Source organism: Macaca nemestrina, chromosome 12 (genome assembly GCF_043159975.1).
Source record: "Macaca nemestrina isolate mMacNem1 chromosome 12, mMacNem.hap1, whole genome shotgun sequence".
Taxonomy (NCBI): domain Eukaryota; kingdom Metazoa; phylum Chordata; class Mammalia; order Primates; family Cercopithecidae; genus Macaca; species Macaca nemestrina.
The window spans coordinates 118,963,530-118,983,919 of NC_092136.1; the positions used below are offsets into that span (position 1 = coordinate 118,963,530).

Sequence of the window (20,390 nt, forward strand, 5' to 3'; positions counted from 1 at the left end):
AAGTGTGCACGCAGCGGGACACGTTAGACTAATGTATAAATCCTGCCTGGAGGTCATCACTGGACAGGGGAGGTGGGGGAGGCGGTGAAGATAAAGAAAAGGGGATGAATTTGAAATATCCTGTTTTAAAAGGAGGTAGAATCCACAGAACTTGGCAATGGATTGGATGTGACAAGTGAGAGGAATCAGTGATGACTGCCAGGTTTCCGACCTGAACGAGTGGATGGATGAAGGGAAGCCGAGTTTTGGAGGGAAAGAGAAACATAATACTAACATTTAAAACATAGTAAGACTAAGAGGCTGAAGGAAAGGGTAGAACCTTCAATCTGAGCCGAGCAGGGCCGACAGCGCTGGGCAGCCTCCCACGCCTTTTCCTCCGCGAGGCCCACGCAACCGGCCAACTAAACCGAAGAACCACGTGAGGGAGACCCCACTGGGCACCGGGCGCGAGCCCTGCGCATGCCCGTTGGGTCCCGGAGGCCGAGTCTGCGCAGTTGGGGGAATTCAGGCCCATACGCTCCCCGCCTTTGCGTCGCCCCAAACATCGAGGCGCGGTCATGTGCTACCTTTTGCACGTATCCGGTCGTCCCTCTGTCCGCCCGGGACGCCTAGCCCCACCCACCGTTCCCGCCCCTTCCGTGTTTTGGTGCGCACGGGTTCCGCCAGACACTACTACCATTGGCTGTCAGTCGGATCCGAGAACGACGATTGGCTTTCCTTGACCGTCCCTCAAGCACCTCCCCGGAGATGGTCTGAGGTGGGAGAAGAGCTGAAGAGACCCGGAGCCGACGGATGGTAAGCTCGGGTATGTGATCTGCAGAGGCTGCAGGAGGCCGGGCTCATCCCGAGCCGCTTCGGCGAGTCTTCTTGCCGCTTGGCCACGCTGGTCTGCCCTGGTCCGGTCCCCTCACCCCGACTTGAACCTCCCTGCTTTCTAGTCAAGGGGCTTCGCTGCGGCTGAGAGTCGGTCGCTGCCACGCCTTGGGGGGAAGGATTCCGGGAAGCCTGCGAGACTGCGAGTGGAGAGGTTTTGTCCAACGGGACGGTCTCCTTCCTTCTGTCTAAATTCTACTTGTCCTTCGAGGCGTGGTGCGGGCCCCATCGCTTAGGGGAGCCTTCCTTTTCGCCTGACCGCGGAGGTTTCTTTCTGTCCTGGTCTCCCTCATCGGGTACTTTGTTTTGGTCGTTGTCTTCACATATCAGTCTTATGTCTTTGGCCAAATTATGAGTTCTTAGGCGTTTAGGACCCTCTTTTTCTTGAATACCACAGTTCATTCATTGTCTTGCATTACAATATATGCTCTCTTAAGTGTTAAGAGGGTGGAGTGATAATCATGCCCCTGTCTCCTCAGAGTAGAAACAAGCGACACAGAAAGAGAAATTAAAGAAGCCAGGAGCACAGTCAGAGAGAGTCAGGGAGTTTTGCCCAGGTTTCAGATCATTCTGTATCTCCAGCTAGCTTGCCTCCTTGGTCTTACCCAGTAGTCTAACAGCAGGTATATGTTTAGAATATTTGTGCTTGGCACAGTATAGGGACACAGGCAGGTATGATATGGTTTCTGCTCAGAAGCTTCTTATAGTCCAATTGGGTAAACGAGACTAGAACACATAAAACGACCGTGGCAACATAAAAATAGGGTTGAGGTTTTATGGTGTCAGCTGTGCCAGCCATAGAACTAAGGAGCAAAAGTAGATCCAGGGATGGGGTAGTTTAGGAATGCTTCCCGGAATGTGATTACCTCCTGATATTTATTGAGTACCTGGGGTGTACAAAGCTCTGTGCTGAATCTGGGAACGAGAAATGAATAAGTGATGGCTACTATCCTGAGAAACTCCTAGTCTAGGGGAAACAAGTTTCATTGCAGTGATAGCAAAGATGTGGATGGATGCTGTGGGCAGGAGATGGGATATGCCAGCTGTACCTGGATGAATTGGGAAAGGGGTCATCAAAGAGAGGGCTTTTGGGTTTGAAGGGCAAATAGAAGTTGCATAGGCAGGCCTATCGCGGTGGCTCACACCTGTAATCACAGCACTTTGGGAGGCCGAGGCGGGTGGATCACTTGAGGTCAGGAGTTTGAGACCAGCCTGGCCAACATGGCAAGACCCTATTTCTACTAATACTACAAAAATTAGCCAGGCGTGTTGGTGCGTGCTTATAGTCGCAGCTATAATACGTCGGAGGTTAAGTCACAAGAATCGCTTGAACCTGGGAGGCGGAGGTTGCAGTGAGCCAAGATCACACCACTGCGCTCTAGCCTGGGCAACAGAGCAAGACTCCATCTCCAAAAAAAAAAAAAAAAAAAAAAAAAAGAACTTGCATTGGCATAGAATTTTAGGAGAATGTAGGGTATTCAGAGACAAAGATGATGGAATCAGAGGAAGAAGGAATGAAGTATGGCTGAGGAAGCCAGAGAACAGCATCGTGTGGGGGAAAGAGCATGATCTCTGGATTGGAATGAGGGTGCTTTTACATCAGATGAAGTGTAGAGAGGGCTCACCACAGGGCTGACACACCGTAGCCTCTCAATAGATGTTCGTTTCCCTACCTAGACCTGGAGAAGTAAAAATGAGACCACTTTGAGAAGAGCCTTGCATTTCATACTGTAATAGAGAGTCAGAGGAGGTGTGGGATTTTATGACTTTTGGAAGCTGTTTTTCTACTTTTCTTACCCCAACATTATAAAAGCAGTCAATGTTCAATATTTCTTTCTTCTTCTTCTTCTTCTTTTTTTTTTTTTTTTTTTTTTTTGACAGGGTCTGGCTCTGCCGCCTAGGATGGAGTACAATGGTTTGATCTTGGCTCTTTTGCAACCTCTGCCTCCTGGGCTCAAGCCATCCTCCCACCTCAACCTCCCAAGTAGCTGAGACTACAGGTGCATGCTACCACATCGGCTGTTTTTATTGTCGTCGTTTTTTGAGATGGAATCTTGCTTTGTCGCTAGGCTGGAGTACAATGGTGCGATCTCGGCTCACTGCAACCTCCGCCTCCTGGGTTCAAGCGATTCCCCTGCCTCAGCCTCCCTGGTAGTTGGGACTACAGGCGTATGCCACCACACCCAGCTACTTTTTTGTATTTGGCCAGAATGGCCTCGATCTCCTAACCTTATGATCCGCCCACCTCGGCCTCGCAAAGTGCTGGGATTACAGGCATGAGCCACTGTGCCTGGCTGATTTTTGTATTTTTAGTAGAGACGGAGTTTCACCATGTTGCCCAGGCTGGTCACAAACTCCTGAGCTCAAGCCATTTGCTCACCTTGGCCTGCCAAAGTGCTAAGATTGTGAGCCACTGCACTCGGCCCAGCAGTCAACATTTGTAATAGGGATTCACTGTTAGTCTGTGAGCAGCTCAGCAGCCCCACATACACCCCAGAGTGTTAAGGATGACTGGATTCTTCTCTGGGGAGGAGAAAAGGCTATGTAGGTATAGTGGGTATAGTAGGTTCAGAAAAGCCTGTATTGGAGGCATGAAGGATCTTCTGTTTTTTTGTATTTTCTGTTTTTTTCCTTTTAGTATTCAGTAAAGGCCTTTTTCAGAGTCCCCACCTGTCTCAGGTAGGCCAGAGAGAGCAACATGGTGGGGTCAGCAAGAATCAGTGAGAATTCCTGAGGAGAAGGTGACACTCAGGAGACAGAGCCAAGGCCAGCTAGTGTCCTCTGTCTACCAGAAAGTTTACTTGCAATGTCACCCTCTGTTCTGTATTTTGTTTATTCTTTATTGTTACTCAAAGTATGCTTCTGGAACTGCTTGTATCACAACTGGGGTGCTGAGTAAAAAGGGCACATTTCTAGGCTTAACCTCTGCCTTCCTGAATCTGAACTTCTCAGGCAGGCGCTGGATAACTCTACATTCATGTGCAGATCTAAAATTAAGAACCAGCCGGGCACGGTGGCTCACATCTGTAATCCCAGCACTCTGGGAGGCTGAGGTGGGTGGATCACCAGAGGTCAGGAGTTCGAGACCAGCCTGGCCATCATGGTGAAACTCCGTCTCTACTAAAAATACAAAACTTAGCCAGGCGTGGTGACACACCTGTAATCCCAGCTACTCAGGAGGCTGAGGCAGGAGAATCGCTTGAACCCTGGAGGTGGAGGTTGCAGTGGGTGGAGGTTACAGTGAGCTGAGGTTGCGCCACCGCATTCCAGCCTGGGCGACAGAGCAAGACTGTCTCAAACAATAAAAATATAATAAAATTGACAGCATTTAGGGGTGTGTGTGTGTGTGTGTGTGTGTGTGTGTGTGTGTGTGTTTGAGACAGTCTCACTCTGTCACCCAGGCTGGAGTACAGTGGAATACAGTGGCACGATCTTGGCTCATTGCAGCTTCTGCCTCCCAAGTTCAAGCGATTTCCTGCCTCAGCCTCCTGAGTAGCTTGTGCCATCATGCCACCATGCCTGGCTAATTTTTGTATTTTTAGTAGAGACAGGGTTTCACCATGTTGGCCAGGCTGGTCTCGAAATCCTAACCTCAGATGATCCACCTGCCTTGGCCTCCCAGAGTGCTGGGATTACAGGTGTGTACCACTGCGCCTGGCCAAGAACCTTCAGTTCTGTGTTTATCTTTCTTCAATAAATATTTATTACAGACCGGGTACAGTGGCTCATGCCTGTAACTCCAACACTTTGGGAGGCTGAGGCAGATGGATTGCTTGAGTCCAGGAATTCGAGACCAGCCTGGGCAACATGGGAAAAACAAAATAAAAATTAGACAGATATGGTGGCGCATGCCTGTGGTCCCAGTTACTTGGGAGGCTGAGGTGGGAGGATCTCCTGACCGTAGGGAGGTCGAAGCTTCAGTGAGCTGTGATTTTGTGCCGCTGTACTCAGCCTGGGTGACAGAGTGAGACTCTGTCTCAAGAAAAAAAAAAATATTTGTTACATGCCTAAGCATGTCTAGCAGCGTATAGACACCCAAGGTGCAGTATAAACTACATAGATAACGACTGTTTATGTTCAAATGGAATCTACATTTTAACAAGGTATTAGCAGAGTGGTGGAGTAAACCATTGGATAGGTTAGGTAAAGGCAGATTGGATGGCACTTTGAAAGTCTGGCAGGGGACTTATGATTCAGTAAGAAATAAGGAGCTTCTGGGCTCATCTGCAGGCTATATGTAGTAGAACCATATATGGACTAGAGTCAGCTCAACATGACCCTACCATTACCACTAGTGTGTGGCTATGAGCAAGACAGTTGACCTCTGGAACTTCAGGTGTTTATCTATAAATGAGGTTAAAAATAGCACCTACCAGCTGAGCGTGGTGGCTCACGCCTATAATCCCAGCACTTTGGGAGGCCAAGGCGGGTGGATCACCTGAGGTCAGGAGTTTGGGACTAGCCTGACCAACATGGGGAAACCCTCTCTCTACTAAAAATTTAAAAATTAGCCAGGCATGGTGGCAGGCACCTGTAATCCCAGCTACTCGAGAGGCTGAGGCAGGAGAATCGCTTGAACCCGGGAGGCAGAGGTTGCAGTGAGCTGAAATCTAGCCATTGCACTCCAGTCTGGGAGACAAGTGAAACTCAATCTCAAAAAAAAAAAAAAAGCACCTACCCCAAAGGGTGGTGTTGGTAATTAAATGACATAATGCAAATAAAATGCTTACTAGGGTGCTTGACATATAATAAGTGTGAAATTAAAAACAAAAAGATTTATTATCTTCATTTTGCAGATGAGAGTATTCAGAAGTTACGAGTTAAGTTCTTGACAAAGGTCATACAGCTAGTAGGTGGTGAACAATGGAGCCAGGATTTGAACGCTGATCTTTCTCAAAAGCCATCTGTTTGAACCTGAGCATTGTTCTTCCTCACATAGGAATAATTCCTTCTTGGTGGGTTGCTCTGAAGCTTCATGAGAAAATGTCTGTTAAAGCGTTTAGCTCAGTGCCTGGCACACACTCAGTAGTGTCAGTTTTTGTTTTCCCTTTCCACAAACACCAGACATCCTCCAGGGATTTAAGGAATTACTCCATCCTTACTGTAAAAGTGCAGGGTTTCTCATGGGTCACTGGAACAACACGTGCTGATTCTAGGCAGGCTGCCTGCCCAGGTTTTTGCCCCCAGCAGCACCTGGGTGGAATTCTTGCAGCTGTGGATTTCTTCCTCTTCCTCTAGGGTGAAGGCCATGCCGCCTCCTGGGAAAGTTCCTCGGAAGGAGAATCTGTGGCTCCAGTGTGAGTGGGGGTCCTGCTCCTTTGTGTGCTCAGCCATGGAAAAGTTCTTCGAGCATGTCACTCAGCACCTGCAGCAGCACCTGCACGGCCCTGGGGAGGAGGAGGAAGAGGAAGAGGAGGATGACCCACTTGGTAAGACAACAGGACACAGGAAGGGGAGGAGCTCAAAGAAAGGTGGAAAATCTGACTTTCTTTTCCTTAGAGGAAGAAGGCAGCCTGAGAGAATGGTGATTTATTTTCCTAATTGTGTTTTTGTTGTATATAAAAACATTGTAAACTCATTTATAGAAAACTCAGTCAACAAGGATATAAGGAATAAATCTGCCATTCTGCCATCAAAAAGTAATTGCTGACAGTACTTTAGTGAACATTATTTTTGACATCTCTTTGCATGTGTTTACATATATTTAAATACAGATGAATGTGCTTTTTTTTTAAAGATAATTCTGTACAAGTTGTTGGCAACCTGTTTTTTTTTCCTTTTTTTTTTCTTTTTTTTACTCTGCTAGTATTCCCAATTTTTTTTCTTTTACTGCAACCAGTCAGAAATGCATCTTATTTTTTAGAGACAGGGCTTCTTCACATTGTCACCCAGGCTGGAGTCCAGTGTCATGATCATAGCTCATTGCAGCCTTCAACACTCAAGGGATCCTCCTGCCTCAGCATGCCGGGTATCTAGGACTGCGGGCATGTACCACCACCACACGCCAATTTTTTTTTTTTTTTTAATTTTTATTATTTTTAGAGACAGGATCTTGCTTATGTTGCCCACGGATCTCAGACTCCTGGCCTCGAGCAATCCTACCTCAGCCTCCTGAGTAGCTGGGACTATTGGCGTGTGCCACCAAGTCCAACCCTACTCCCACCTCCCAATTTTTTTTTTTTTTTTTGCTTTGAGACGGAGTTTTGCTCTGTTGCCAGTTTGGAGTGCAGTGGTTCAATCTTGGCTCATTGCAACCTCTGCCTCCCAGGTTCAAGCGATTCTCTTGCCTCAGCCTCTCGAGTAGCTGGGACTACAGGCGTGCGCCACCATGCCCAGCTAATTTTTGTACTTTTAGTAGAGATGGGGTTTCACCTTGTTGGCCAGGATGGTCTCGATCTCTTGATATCGTGATCCGCCCGCCTCGGCCTCCCAAAGTGCTGGGATTACAGGCGTGAGCCACCGTGCCCAGCCCTATCTCACACTTTTTAACCTTTCTCTGACTTATGTTTTAGGTATGCCTTTTATCAATAGCAAATAACTGGGATTTTAATAAAATCCAATCTGAAAACAATAACAATAGTGAACTCTTCTATAGTACCTACTGTGTATCAAGTATTGCTGGGTACTTTTTTTTTTTTTTTTGAGACAGAGCCTCGCTCTTGTCGCCCAGGCTGGAGTGCAGTGGTGCGATCTCAGCTCACTGCAACCTCCACCTCCTGGGATCAAGCAATTCTGTTGCCTCAGCCTCTTGCCATGATTACAGGTGCCCGCCACCACACCTGGCCAAGTTTTGTACTTTGAGTAGAGACGGGGTTTCATCATATTGGCCAGGCTGGTCTCGAACTTCTGACCTCGGGTGATCCACCTGCCTCAGCCTCCCAAAGTGCTGGGATTACAGATGTGAGCCACCTCGCCCGGCCAGTACTTTTTTTTTTTTTTTTTTTTTTTTTGAGACGGAGTCTTGCTCTGTCTCCCAGGCTGGAGTGCAGTGACTGGATCTCGGCTCACTGCAAGCTCCGCCTCCCGGATTTATACCATTCTCCTGCCTCAGCCTCCTGAGTAGCTGGGACTACAGGCGCCCGCCACCTCGCCCGGCTAGTTTTTTGTATTTTTTAGTAGAGACGGAGTTTCACCGTGTTAGCCAGGATGGTCTCGATCTCCTGAGCTCGTGATCCACCCGTCTCGGCCTCCCAAAGTGCTGGGATTACAGGCTTGAGCCACCGTGCCCAGCCCTATTATTATTTTTTAGACGGAGTCTTGCTGTGTCACCAGGCTGCAGTACGGTGGTGCGATCTCGGCTCACTGCAACCTCTGCCTCCTGAGTTCAAGTGATTCTCCTGCCCTGGCCTCCTAAGTAGCTGGGATTACAGGCGCGTGCCACCACACCCATCTAATTTTTTTTTGTATTTTTAGTAGAGACGGGGTTTCACCATGTTAGCCAGGATGCCCTGTTGGCCAGGCTGGTCTTGAACTCCTGACCTCAGGTGATCTACCCGCCTCGGCCTCCCAAAGTGCTGGGATTATAGACGTGAGCCACCACGCCTGGCCAGTACTTTTTTAAACCTACATTAAAGCACTATTTCCCAAAGAGCCTATGAGATAGGCACTATTATTATTTATTATTTATTATTATTTTTAGACTGAGTCTTGCTCTGTCGCCAGGCTGGAGTGTGGTAGTGTGATCTCGGCTCACTGCAACCTCCCCGTCCCGGGTTCTAGCAATTCTCCTGCCTCAGCCTCCCTAGTAACTGGGATTACAAGTGCATGCCACCATACCCAGCTAATTTTTTTTGTATTTTTAGTAGAGACAGGGTTTCGCTGTGTTAGCCAGGATGGGATAGGTACTATTATTATGTCTATTTTACAAATAAGGAAATGGAGGCACAGAGGAATAAAATAACTTGTCCAAAGTCATGGTACTAATAAGTGGCAGGATTTAAAAGAAAAAGGAAAAAAACCTTTTTTTTTTTTGGAGATGGAGTCTTACTCTGTCACCCAGGCTGGAGTACAGTGGTGCAATCTTGGCTAATTGTAACCTCCATCTCCTGGGTTGAAGTGATTCTCTTGCCTCAGCCTCCCGAGTAGCTGAGATTACAGGTGCCCGCCACCATGCCCGGTTAATTTTTGTGTTTTTAGTAGAGACAGGGTTTCACCATATTGGCCAGGCTGGTCTCAAACCCCTGACCTTGTGATCCGCCCGCCTCGGCCTCCCAAAGTGTTGGGATTACAGGTATGAGCCACTGTACCTGGCCAAAACGACTTTTTTTTAGAGACAGAGTCTTGCTGTGTTACCCAGGTTGATCTTAAACTCTTGGCCTCAAGTGATCCTCCTGCCTCAGCAGGCTGAGCAGCTGGGACTATAAGCATAGACCATTGCATCTGGCAGGAATACATTTTTCTTTTCTTTTTTTCTTTTGCGGGAGTGCAGTGGCTCATCTCCGCTCACTGCAAGCTCCACCTCCTGGGTTCACACCATTCTCCTGCCTCAGCCTCCCTAGTAGCTGGGACTACAGGTGCCTACCACCACACCGCCTAATTTTTTTATTTTATTTTTTAGTAGAGATGGGGTTTGACTCTGTTAGCCAGGATGTTCTTGTCCTGACCTCGTGATGTGCCTGCCTTGACCTCCCAAAGTGCTGGGATTGCAGGCGTGAGCCACCGTGCCCGGCGTTTTATTTTTTTATTTTTTTTTGAGACAGAGTCTTGCTCTGTTGCCTAGGCTGGAGTGCAGTGGCTGGATCTCAGCTCACTGCAAGCTCCGCCTCTCGAGTTTACGCCATTCTCCTGCCTCAGCCTCCTGAGTAGCTGGGACTACAGGCGCCGGCCACCTTGCCCGGCTAGTTTTTTGTATTTTTTAGTAGAGATGGGGTTTCACCGTGTTAGCCAGGATGGTCTTGATCTCCTGACCTCGTGATCTGCCCGTCTCGGCCTCCCAAAGTGCTGGGATTACAGGCTTGAGCCTCCGCGCCCAGCCTGTTTTATTTTTTAAATATGTTTTTATTTTGCCTGTGACTCAGTCCTCAGGAGGTTCTGAGAACATGTATCGAAGGAATACATTTTGTATCACAACCTTGTACACCAAAGTTAAAGAAAAAAAACGTTGAAATAATACTTTTTTTACTGAATGCTTTCTGCAATGTTCTATCCTATTCTCTTTTATTTAAAAAGAAAATGTGGCTTTTTTTTTTCTTTCTTTTTTTTTTTTTTTTTTTTCCTGAGACAGAATTTCCCTCTTGTTGCCCAGGCTGGAGTGCAGTGGCGCGATCTCGGCTCACTGCAATCTCTGCTCACTGCAATCTCTGCCTCCCAGGTTCAAGTTATTCTCCTCCCTCAGCCTCCTGAGTAGCTGGGATTACAGGCATGCGCCACCATGTCCGGATAATTTTGTATTTTTAGTAGAGACAGGGTATCTCCATGTTGGTCAGGCTGATCTCAAACTCCTGAACTCAGGTGATCCGCCCACCTCAGCCTCCCAACGTGCTGGGATTACAGTCATGAGCCACAGCACCCAGCCCAAAAATGTGGTTTATAGTTCATTGAACTGATTTCATCACCCACTAGTGGGTCACAACACAGTCTGAAAAACTGTATTCTACAGGAAATATGGAGGCAGCTCTCCTTCTCCCACCCCAAATTCTGTTTTAAGTCTGGTGACTGTGAACCATAACTGATAGTTTCAAAATTCAAGTCATATTTATACAAAAGAAAAATTGGGGCATGATTATATTTTCTAAAGTATCTGTGTTTCAAAACAAGTTAACTTCCATAAAGCACTGAAAATACAGTATTTAGAGATGCTAGAGAGATAGGAAATGGATTGGAAGAGTTGATGGGGCCTTCTTGGAGAAGGCAGATCTTAAGCAAAACATGAGGGGAAGGAGGACTGGTGGTTTTACAAGAAGTGGGAGGTGTCTGAGATCGAGAGGCAGCATCTTCATCAGGAACTGCAGAAACACATGTCAGAGGTCTTGCATGCTGGCCATTTCTGCTGTCTGTTTCTGGCATAGGCCTTGCACACACACTCACCTCTGCCTAGACCACACTTCACCTATTTACAGATACTCATCCATCGTCCTTCAGAGTTCAACATGGGGACGCTACTCAGAACACCATGTCTACATCAAATTATCTCTGTTTAATACTTTTATAGCACCACGTATATCCCCACTTTGTAACACTCATCACTGGTTGCAATTTTATATTTATAGATCTGATTATTTGATGAATATGCTTTCTCCCTGACTGAAAGCTATGTGAGGGCAAGGAGTGGGACACTTTTTACTTGTTATAGTCCCTCTACCTGGCACACAATTTATGTTCATTAAATACTGGTATTTGCTAAATGAACTCCTGGTAATTGGATTAGAGTCCAGCCTCCTCACTCTCTGTTTAGTGCTGCAGGGGGAAGGTGACCTGAGCCTTGGAAAGTGTCCGACTCTTCCTTTTAAACCCCTTTCTACAGAGGAAGAATTCTCCTGCTTGTGGCAGGAATGTGGCTTTTGTTCTCTGGACAATTCTGCTGACCTCATCCGCCATGTCTACTTCCACTGCTACCACACCAAGCTGAAACAGTGGGGGCTGCAGGCCTTGCAAAGCCAGGCTGACCTCGGCCCCTGCATCCTGGACTTCCAGAGCCGGAACGTCATCCCTGATATCCCTGACCACTTCCTGTGTCTGTGGGAGCACTGTGAGGTCAGCAGGCAGTGCCAGTAATTGGGGTGGAAGGAAGCTGGGGGTCTTAACTCTGAAGCCTTGTCCCTTTCAGGGATGCCTTCTATTTCCAAGATTCCTGCTAGTATCTCTCCTCCATTTCTTTTGCTCTCTTTAAAATTTATTTATTTTTTACACACAGGCTCTTGGTCTGAAACCCAGGCTAGAGTACAGTGGTGCAATCACAGCTCACTGTTACCTTTAACTCCTGGGCTCAAGCAATACTCCCACCTCAGCCTCCCAAGTAGCTAGGACTACAGGCATGTACCACCATGCCCTGCTAACTTCCAAATTTTTTGTAGAGACAAGGTCTGGGTATGTTGCCCAGGCTGGTCTCGAACTCTTGGCCTCAAGTGATTCTCCTGCCTCAGCCTCTCAAAGTGCTGGGATTATGGGGTTGAGCCACCACCGCACCTGGCCACTCGTCCATTTCTGTGTAGTGCCTTTCTTCAAACTTTCCCATCCCCATCAAGTTAATTTGGGAGAGAGCCAATAATTCTTTGGGTACATAGGGGTGAGTCCCTCTACCCACCCTCAGTCCTCACCCCAAGTTGCCCTGGCACAGAGTTCCTTCGACAATCCTGAGTGGTTTTATCGGCATGTGGAAGCACACAGTCTGTGCTGTGAATATGAAGCAGTCGGCAAGGACAACCCTGTGGTGCTGTGTGGCTGGAAAGGTAGGGCTACTCCTTAACTTCTGGTCTCTGGAAGAAACCCTGGGGTTGCTGAAGAGCTAGGACAGAAAGGGATAGGGGTCCTACAGGGGCAAGGTTGGCTGCTGGCTGGAGGGACTCAGGGGTACCAGATCCGAGGCAAAACGGGTTTTGTGGCTGGAGACTGACAGGGCTTCCTTCCTAGGCTGTACCTGCACCTTCAAGGACCGCAGTAAACTTCGGGAGCACCTCCGCAGCCATACCCAGGAGAAAGTGGTAGCCTGCCCCACCTGTGGGGGCATGTTTGCCAACAATACCAAGTTCTTAGATCACATCCGTCGCCAGACCTCATTGGATCGTAAGTAGTCAGAGGAAGTGGGGTAGATGCAGGCTGTCCTGCTTGCAGTGGGTTAGGGGCATGTTTCTAGCGGGGGTGGCTGCTGAAGAGACCTGCCTCTTGGCTCCCTCTTCTTTTTGGGCTCAGGCACCTCCCATAGTCTCTTTGCTGATTCAGATTCGTAGACATTGTTATTCAGTACTTACTGTGTGTATTACCAGTTACTCAGGGAATCCTCACAACAGCCCCATGAGGTAGGCTTCTTATCCCCCTTTTTGCAGATGAGGAAACTGAGGCTCAGAGAGGTTAAATCACTTACCTGAGATCACACAGCTAGTAAGTGGTGAAGCTGGAATTCTAACTCAGGTTCTCCAAGTCCCATGCTCTTTCCATGATACTGTGTCCATTCATAGCTCCCTAAGCTCTCCTTTTCTCCTTGGGTGGTTCCCTTCTGCCTGGGATGGTTCCCCTCTCCTTTCTGTGCCTGTCCACTATCCCCTACAGCCCTCCTTTCTTCTGCCTGCCCCACCCCAGAGCAGCACTTCCAGTGTTCTCACTGTTCCAAGAGATTTGCCACAGAGCGGCTGTTGCGGGACCACATGCGCAACCATGGTGAGTGGCCTGCGGCCCCCAGCCTCCCTGCTGCCCTCCAAGCTTCCACAAGTTCTCACATCACAGCCTCCTCTCTGCTTCTCTCAGTGAATCACTATAAGTGCCCTCTGTGTGACATGACCTGCCCGCTGCCTTCCTCCCTCCGCAACCACATGCGCTTTCGTCACAGTGAGGACCGGCCCTTTAAATGTGACTGTTGTGACTACAGGTAAGGGGGACCAGGGACCAGAAAACAGCTCGTGTTCCTGTGTTCCCCATGTCCTCCAATCCCTCCTGATTTCTCATGGCAGCTGCAAGAATCTTATTGACCTCCAGAAGCACCTGGATACCCACAGTGAGGAGCCAGCCTACAGGTGTGATTTTGAGAACTGCACCTTCACTGCTCGCTCCCTCTGCTCTATCAAGTCCCATTACCGCAAAGTACACGAAGTGAGTGGGGCTGGTGGTGCGAAGGGCTAGTGGAAGTATGGGGGACCCTGGGGTGAAGAACTGGTATCATTTTACCCTTCCTTCCCCATCAGGGAGACTCTGAGCCAAGGTACAAATGTCATGTGTGTGACAAATGCTTCACACGGGGCAACAACCTCACCGTGCACCTTCGCAAGAAGCACCAGTTCAAGTGGCCCTCAGGGCATCCCCGTTTTCGGTATGTCTCTCAGCCCTCCTTCCCAGATTAACACACTTGTTTTTATACCTTTTCAACAAGTTGTGAAAACCTTAATTTGATGGTGGTTTTATGTCTACCATTTCCATTTAGATGCAAAGAATCCTAAGAATAAAGGTGGAGCAAAGCTTATTTTTCTATTTTTTGATTGTAAGGCATGGTGCCAAACCCAATTAATCGTGCCAAAAAGTCCTGCAGCTGGAACTAGAGCTAGAGTCTAAGGGTTCTGATCCTTAGCTCCAAGGCCTTCTCATAAATCCTTTGACACTTTCACCCTTCAACACAGTCAGTCTCTGTTTCTCTGGTTGGGTTTCTACATAAAACTTTCCATTTTGAGTAATGATCTTTCCCTCTTGCCTTTTCTTCTACATATTCCAATAAAGACCTTTTTTGTCTTCAACTCCTGTCACTTGGAATCCAGGACTTCTTCCATCCCTCATGTTTGTTCCTTACTTTGCCAGCCTCCACGCCATTTCTGTATCCCCCTGCCTGGATTTGCTGCCCTTTATGCTCCTACCTCACCAGGTACAAGGAACATGAAGATGGCTATATGCGGCTGCAGCTGGTTCGCTACGAGAGTGTAGAGCTGACACAGCAACTGCTGCGGCAACCACAGGAGGGATCGGGCCTGGGAACGTCGCTGAACGAGAGCAGCCTGCAGGGCATTATTCTGGAAACAGTGCCAGGGGAGCCAGGACGTAAGGAAGAGGAAGAGGAGGGCAAGGTTGGCGATGGGACAGCCCTCTCAGCCTCTCAGGACAACCCCAGTTCTGTCATCCATGTGGTGAATCAGACCAATGCCCAAGGCCAGCAAGAGATTGTCTACTATGTGCTGTCTGAAGCCCCAGGAGAGCCTCCCCCAGCCCCTGAGCCACCCTCAGGGGGCATCATGGAAAAGCTTCAAGGAATAGCTGAGGAGCCAGAGATCCAGATGGTTTGAAGGCCGCAGAGCCAGACCATTTCTTCTCCAGGTCCTGGAGTTTGAGCCAGGCAAGTGGCTGTGCCCCTAGTGGACAGCCGTTGCCAATGGATGCCTTTAGGAGTGGTGCTGAGAGCAGTGTGGTCCACTCTGGTCTGGGTTTGCATCATTCTATGGACTCTAAAGACTTCCCTTTTCTGCCAGACTGCATTTTGTGGGGAGCCTGAGGACTTTGGATTCTTTGAGGGGATCCTAGATGTGTGTGTTCTTGTTAAAGAGGCTGTTATCAGGCTTAACCATAACCCTCAAGACATGCTTGACGGTGATTAAATCCTTAGCTCACATCCATTCCCATCTTTAGGGCTCCTTAGGCCCAAAGATGGCATGTGACTGGTCCCTACAAGGGTCCTTTCTTTGTCACCAGCCAAGGCATTGAGAACCAATTAGCCATTTTCCTCTTAAGGTTTCCTCTGCAACCCCAAGGACTTTCATGATTATCCTCAGGGACAGGATAGGAGGCATTGAGCGTGTTTATTAACAAATTGTTTTTGGTAATAAAAGAAATGCTTGGACTCTTACTCATTTCTTCTTACATTTGGTGGCAGTTTAATAGGTAATGAGGAGAATAGCCACCCAGGAGAGGAGCTGAATAGTTAGGCTTGTTCCCCTTCTGGTGACTCAGGTGGTTGGTTTTTTGTTGGCTTAACTGTCCTGTTGTCCTCTCCTCCTCCCCTTGGTGAAACTTCACTATTTCTTCTTAGAGTATATGCCATTTCCATGGAGGTCCCAGGTCTTTGGCTGTGAGTGGGCAATAGTGGTACTATAGAATGAACAAGAATGGGCTCACCAGGAGGATAGGGCAGCTGACTGTGGCCTCACTTTGAATACTGATTAGAACCCAGTGCCTCCAGGGTAGGGGTTCTTTACCTGGGAGTGGGAAGGAAGCTGGGGGTACAGAGTGGATTGGAAAGCCTCCTAGGGAAGGGAGGCAATCAAATGGTCCAGGAACCAAACTAAAAAGTGATGTGTCTGTGCATTTTCCTGGGGAAAGGATCTGTTTTTTGCTGGATTCTCAAAGAGATTGAAACCTTGCAAAATAAGAATCATTTAGTCTGGTTCAGCTACTTCTCAGCACCCTGTGTCCATTTTCATGGTCTACTGCTATACTAGAGAGGTCAAGGAAATAGTCTTGGGTGGACAGGAAGCTACCCAAAAAGGATCTCTGGGCCTTTTTTTTTTTTTTTTTTTTTAAAGACAATTCTATTACTAAAAAAACTAAGGTCGGGTGTGGTGGTTCATGCCTGTAATCCCAACACTTTGGGAGGCTGAGACGGGCGGATCACAAGGTCAAGAGATTGAGCCCATCCTGGCCAACATGGTGAAACCCTGTCTCTACTAAAAATATAAAAATTAGCTGGGCATGGTGGTGTGCACCTGTAGTCCCAGCTACTTGGGAGGCTGAGGCAGGAGAATCACTTGAACCCGGGAGGCAGAGGTTGCAGTGAGCCGAGATCATGCCACTGCACTCCAGCCTGGCAACACAGCGAGACTCTATCTCAAACAGACAAAGAAAGAAAGGAAAACTGTGTGTCTATTTGTGGAAAGAAAAAAATATCTTCATTAATCCCATCAGCCATTTACTGAGTTCCTACTATAGTCCAGGCACAGGTGCTAAGGATACAAAGATGAATAAAACCCAGGACCTTCCCTGGAGGGACTTGCAATATAGAAGCAAGGAAAGACTAGGTAAGCTGAGTGATAGAAGTTTATCAGGGTACATTTAGAAGGCTCCAAATAGGAGTAGATGGTATTACCTGGGCAAGGAATCAGGAAAGGTTTCATCCAGGAAGAGACCTTCCGCCTAACCAAGACTAGATGAAGACTTTAAAGGTTCTAAACTCCAAAAAGATTGTGGTGTCCCATTTTTCATATGTAATCAGAATGAAAATATTAAGCCCTGAAACATATTTCAAGTTCAACATGATTATACTTAAAACATATACTGTGTATAGATTGACTATCAAATTCTGTTTCTAATTTTTTCCTTTATTTTTCAGTTCCCCTGTTTTGCTGGTGTTCTAAGCACTGACGTGGCGTGCCCTTTGAGTAATACCACACTAGTGACTTTATCCATTCTTCCATGAGCAGTGTCTTTGGGAACAGGCCAGCATTCTATGAAAAGGGCCTTCCCTACTAGTCTCAGTCATGCCCACACCAAATCCCATTGCTCTATCTGGACCATGGAGACAGAAGAAGAGATTCTGGTCTGTTACCATGTGATTCCATTCCCTAGGAGGAGGGGTGACTTGGGATCCTGGACTTAGTATGCATGGCTTAGAAAGTACTGGACCAGAAGTGAGGGGTCATTGTTGAGTAGGCAGCCAAAGGCCTCTGGAAGGATACTAAAGGCTGTGGTGGGTGACAGTGGGCTCCTGGAGGAAGCAGGGTGATGATACTAATTTGGTTACCTTCGAGTTTCACCTAAAGTCAACCCTGGTCCCAGCATCATGGTGTCTGAAGATTAAGGAGACACCCTGTCTTAGTGTTCCTTAAAGTGAGTAGGGATAGGAGAGAAGGCAGGCGGTCCAGGAGTTGGAAGCAGATAACTTCTTTTCTCTTATTTGGGACAAGTCCACAACCACAGAGGACTTAGAATAACTGGGTGGATATAAAAAAATGTCAACTATGGCCGGGTATGGTGGCTCATGCCTGTAATCCTAGCACTTTGGGAGGCTGAGGTGGGCAGATCACTTGAGGTCAGGAGTTCGAGACCAGCCTGGCCAACATGGTGAAACCCCGTCTCTACTAAAAATACAAAAAGTAGTTGGGCATGGTGGCACATGCCTCTAGTCCCAGCTACTTGGAAGGCTGAGATAGGAGTATTGCTTGAACCTGGGAGGCAGAGGTTGGAGTGAGCCGAGATCACATCACAGTACTCCAGGCTGGGCGACAGAGCAAGACTCTGTCTCAAAACAAAACAAAACAAAAAAAAAAAAGTGTCAACTAAAAAGGAAAATTCAAAAACAGGCCAGGTGCAGTGACTCATGTCTATAATCCCAGCACTTTGGGAGGCCAAGGTGGGTGGATGGCTTGAGCCCAGGAATTCACGACTAACCTGAGCAACATAACGAAACTCCATCTCTACAAAAAAATACAAAACTTTAGCGCAGGCGTGGTGGTGCATGCCTGTAGTCCCATCCACTCAGGAGGCTAAGGTGAGAGAATTGCCTGAGCCCAAGGAAGTCGAGGCTGCAGTAAGCTGTGATTGTGCCACTGCACCCCAGCCTGGATGACAGAACAGTGTCTCAAAAAAAAAAAAAGAAAAAGAAAAATGATTCTCCAAGATGAGAAGAGAGAGGAATGATGAATGGTCATGGGGAATAAATCATTACTGTAAGATTATGACCTAGTGAATTTGGACACTCAATGCATGTTAAATGAATCAATGAATTTTGCTCAAGACCAAGAATCAAATGAGGAACATATCCACTTCATGTACAGTAGCAGAGAGACTTAAGGCTGAGAGGGAAGGGTGGAGGAGATGGTGAAAGCTTCTTCATACTATGCTAAATAGCTTGGATTTCTTGGCTGGGGAGGGAATGTGGAGGACAAGTAAGTAGATGAAACTTGGAAAGGAATGGGGATGTCCCTCCCCTCGTGGAACTTAAGGCTAATTTCCTGAGGGAAAGAGACTAGAAGCCAAAGGGAAGAAGCCAGTGAGAGAAGATTTCAAAAATACAAGAGAAGCCTGGTGCGGTGGCTCATGTCTGTAATCCCAGCACTTTGGGAGGCAGAGGCAGAGGCAGGGGCAGAGGTGAGAGGATTGCTTGAGTCCAGGAGTTCGAGACCAGCTAGGGCAGCATGGCAGAACCCAGACTACAAAAAACTACAAAAAGCAGGGCATGGTGGTGCGTGCCTATAATCCCAGCTACTCAGGAAGCTGAGATGGGAGGATGGCTTGAACCTGGGAGGTCCAGGCTACAGTGAATTGTGATCATGCCACTGCACTTTAGCCTGGGCAACAGAGCCAGACTCTGTCTAAAAAGACAAACAACAACAACAAAAAAAGGGAGAAATCTACAGGAGAGAGGTTATTGATAGGGTAAAGCCCCTAGATTTGGGGTGGGAAGAATATAGAGAACAAGTAGATAAATAAAACTTGGAAAGGAATGGAGTACAGAGAAGAAGGTAGGAGTGGGAGTGGATATGGATTTTATTCATAGGCATAAGGTGGATTTCATGCTCGGTGGTCTCTATTTCATTGATAAAGTAGGAATTAAAGTTATTGAGGATAATTTGTTGGATTAAGGATTTATATGAATTGACACATTTTAGAAATGCCATTTACAGATACAAGAATGAGATAGAAGACCTGACCACCCAGCTGAGGTTGAAGACCAAGATCAGACAGGGGCAACTTCAATACAACCATACAATTTTCTTTTTCTTTTTTTTTTGGAGACGGAGTCTCGCTCTGTCGCCCAGGCTGGAGTGCAGTGGCCGGATCTCAGCTCACTGCAAACTCCGCCTCCCGGGTTTACGCCATTCTCCTGCCTCAGCCTCCCGAGTAGCTGGGACTACAGGCGCCCGCCACCTCGCCCGGCTAGTTTTCTGTATTTTTTAGTAGAGACAGAGTTTCACCGTGTTAGCCAGGATGGTCTCAATCTACTGACCTCGTGATCCGCCCGTCTCAGCCTCCCAAAGTGCTGGGATTGCAGGCTTGAGCCACCGCACACAGCCTTTTTTTTTTTTCTTTTTTTTTTTTTAGCAGACAGGAGCACCCCTGGAACAAAAACAGAAGACAGACCACTGGGTGTATCACAGCAATGGCGTGGTGGCCAGGACATGGGTTGCACAGGGCCAAGGAGCAAGGCAATTAGAGCAGCTAGAGATGGATCATCAAGTCCAGACTGGACGGTGAGGGCCTGGGAATCTGAAGGTAGTACAGCAGTTAGTCACACCACTGGAGATTCCAGTGAGGCTTCTGAAGATTAGTGGGCAGAAAGGAAAGGTTGTGGTCAAGAAGGGGACTTCTGTTTAATTGATGCATAATAAGTATGCATATTTATGGGTAATATGTGATATTTTGATACTTGCATACAATGTGTAATCAAGGTAATTAGGATATCAATCATCTCAAACATTTATCATTTCTTCGTGTTGGGAACATTTCAAATCCTTTTCTGGCTGTTTTGAAGTATGCAATAAGCGGCCAGGCAGAGTGGCTCACTCTTGTAATCCCAGCACTTTGGGAGATCTAGGTGGGCGATCACGAGGTCAGGGGCTCAAGACTAGCCTGGCTAACACGATGAAACCCCATCTCTACTAAAAATACAAAAAATTAGCCGGGCATGGTGGCACGTGCCTGTAATCCCAGCTACTCAGGAGGCTGAGGCAGGAGAACTGCTTGAACCCAGAAGGCGGAGGTTGCAGTGAGCCGAGATCGCGCCATTGTACTCTAGTCTGGACAACAGGGCGAGACTCCATCTCAAAAAAAAAAAAAGAAAGAAAAAAAAAAAAGAAAAGAGAAAAAAAAGAAATATACAATAAGCTGCTGTTAACTAGAATCACCCTACTGTGCTGTGGGATGCTAGAACATATTCCTTCCATCTAACTATATTT

General features: G+C 47.5%; 1 protein-coding gene across 5 annotated transcripts; it reads left to right on the forward strand.

Annotated features, from left to right (window-relative positions):
* Nucleotides 1–671: 671 nt before the first annotated feature.
* On the forward strand, nucleotides 672–15,346 carry HINF (histone H4 transcription factor). 5 transcript variants are annotated; one of them, XM_071075675.1, is made up of 11 exons: nucleotides 695–795; nucleotides 2,755–2,873; nucleotides 6,112–6,302; nucleotides 11,336–11,565; nucleotides 12,149–12,260; nucleotides 12,442–12,594; nucleotides 13,108–13,185; nucleotides 13,273–13,393; nucleotides 13,476–13,614; nucleotides 13,707–13,831; nucleotides 14,375–15,346. In XM_071075675.1, exons 3-11 carry the CDS (start codon nucleotides 6,122–6,124, stop codon nucleotides 14,787–14,789), a joined length of 1,554 nt encoding a protein of 517 aa, XP_070931776.1. In that variant the 5' UTR covers nucleotides 695–795; nucleotides 2,755–2,873; nucleotides 6,112–6,121; the 3' UTR covers nucleotides 14,790–15,346. The 5 variants fall into 5 exon arrangements, with proteins under 5 accessions (XP_011730547.1, XP_070931776.1, XP_011730548.1 ...); XM_071075674.1 differs by having other exon boundaries at nucleotides 736–805; XM_011732245.3 differs by lacking the exon at nucleotides 2,755–2,873 and having other exon boundaries at nucleotides 672–805.
* The last annotated feature ends 5,044 nt before the right edge of the window (nucleotides 15,347–20,390 follow it).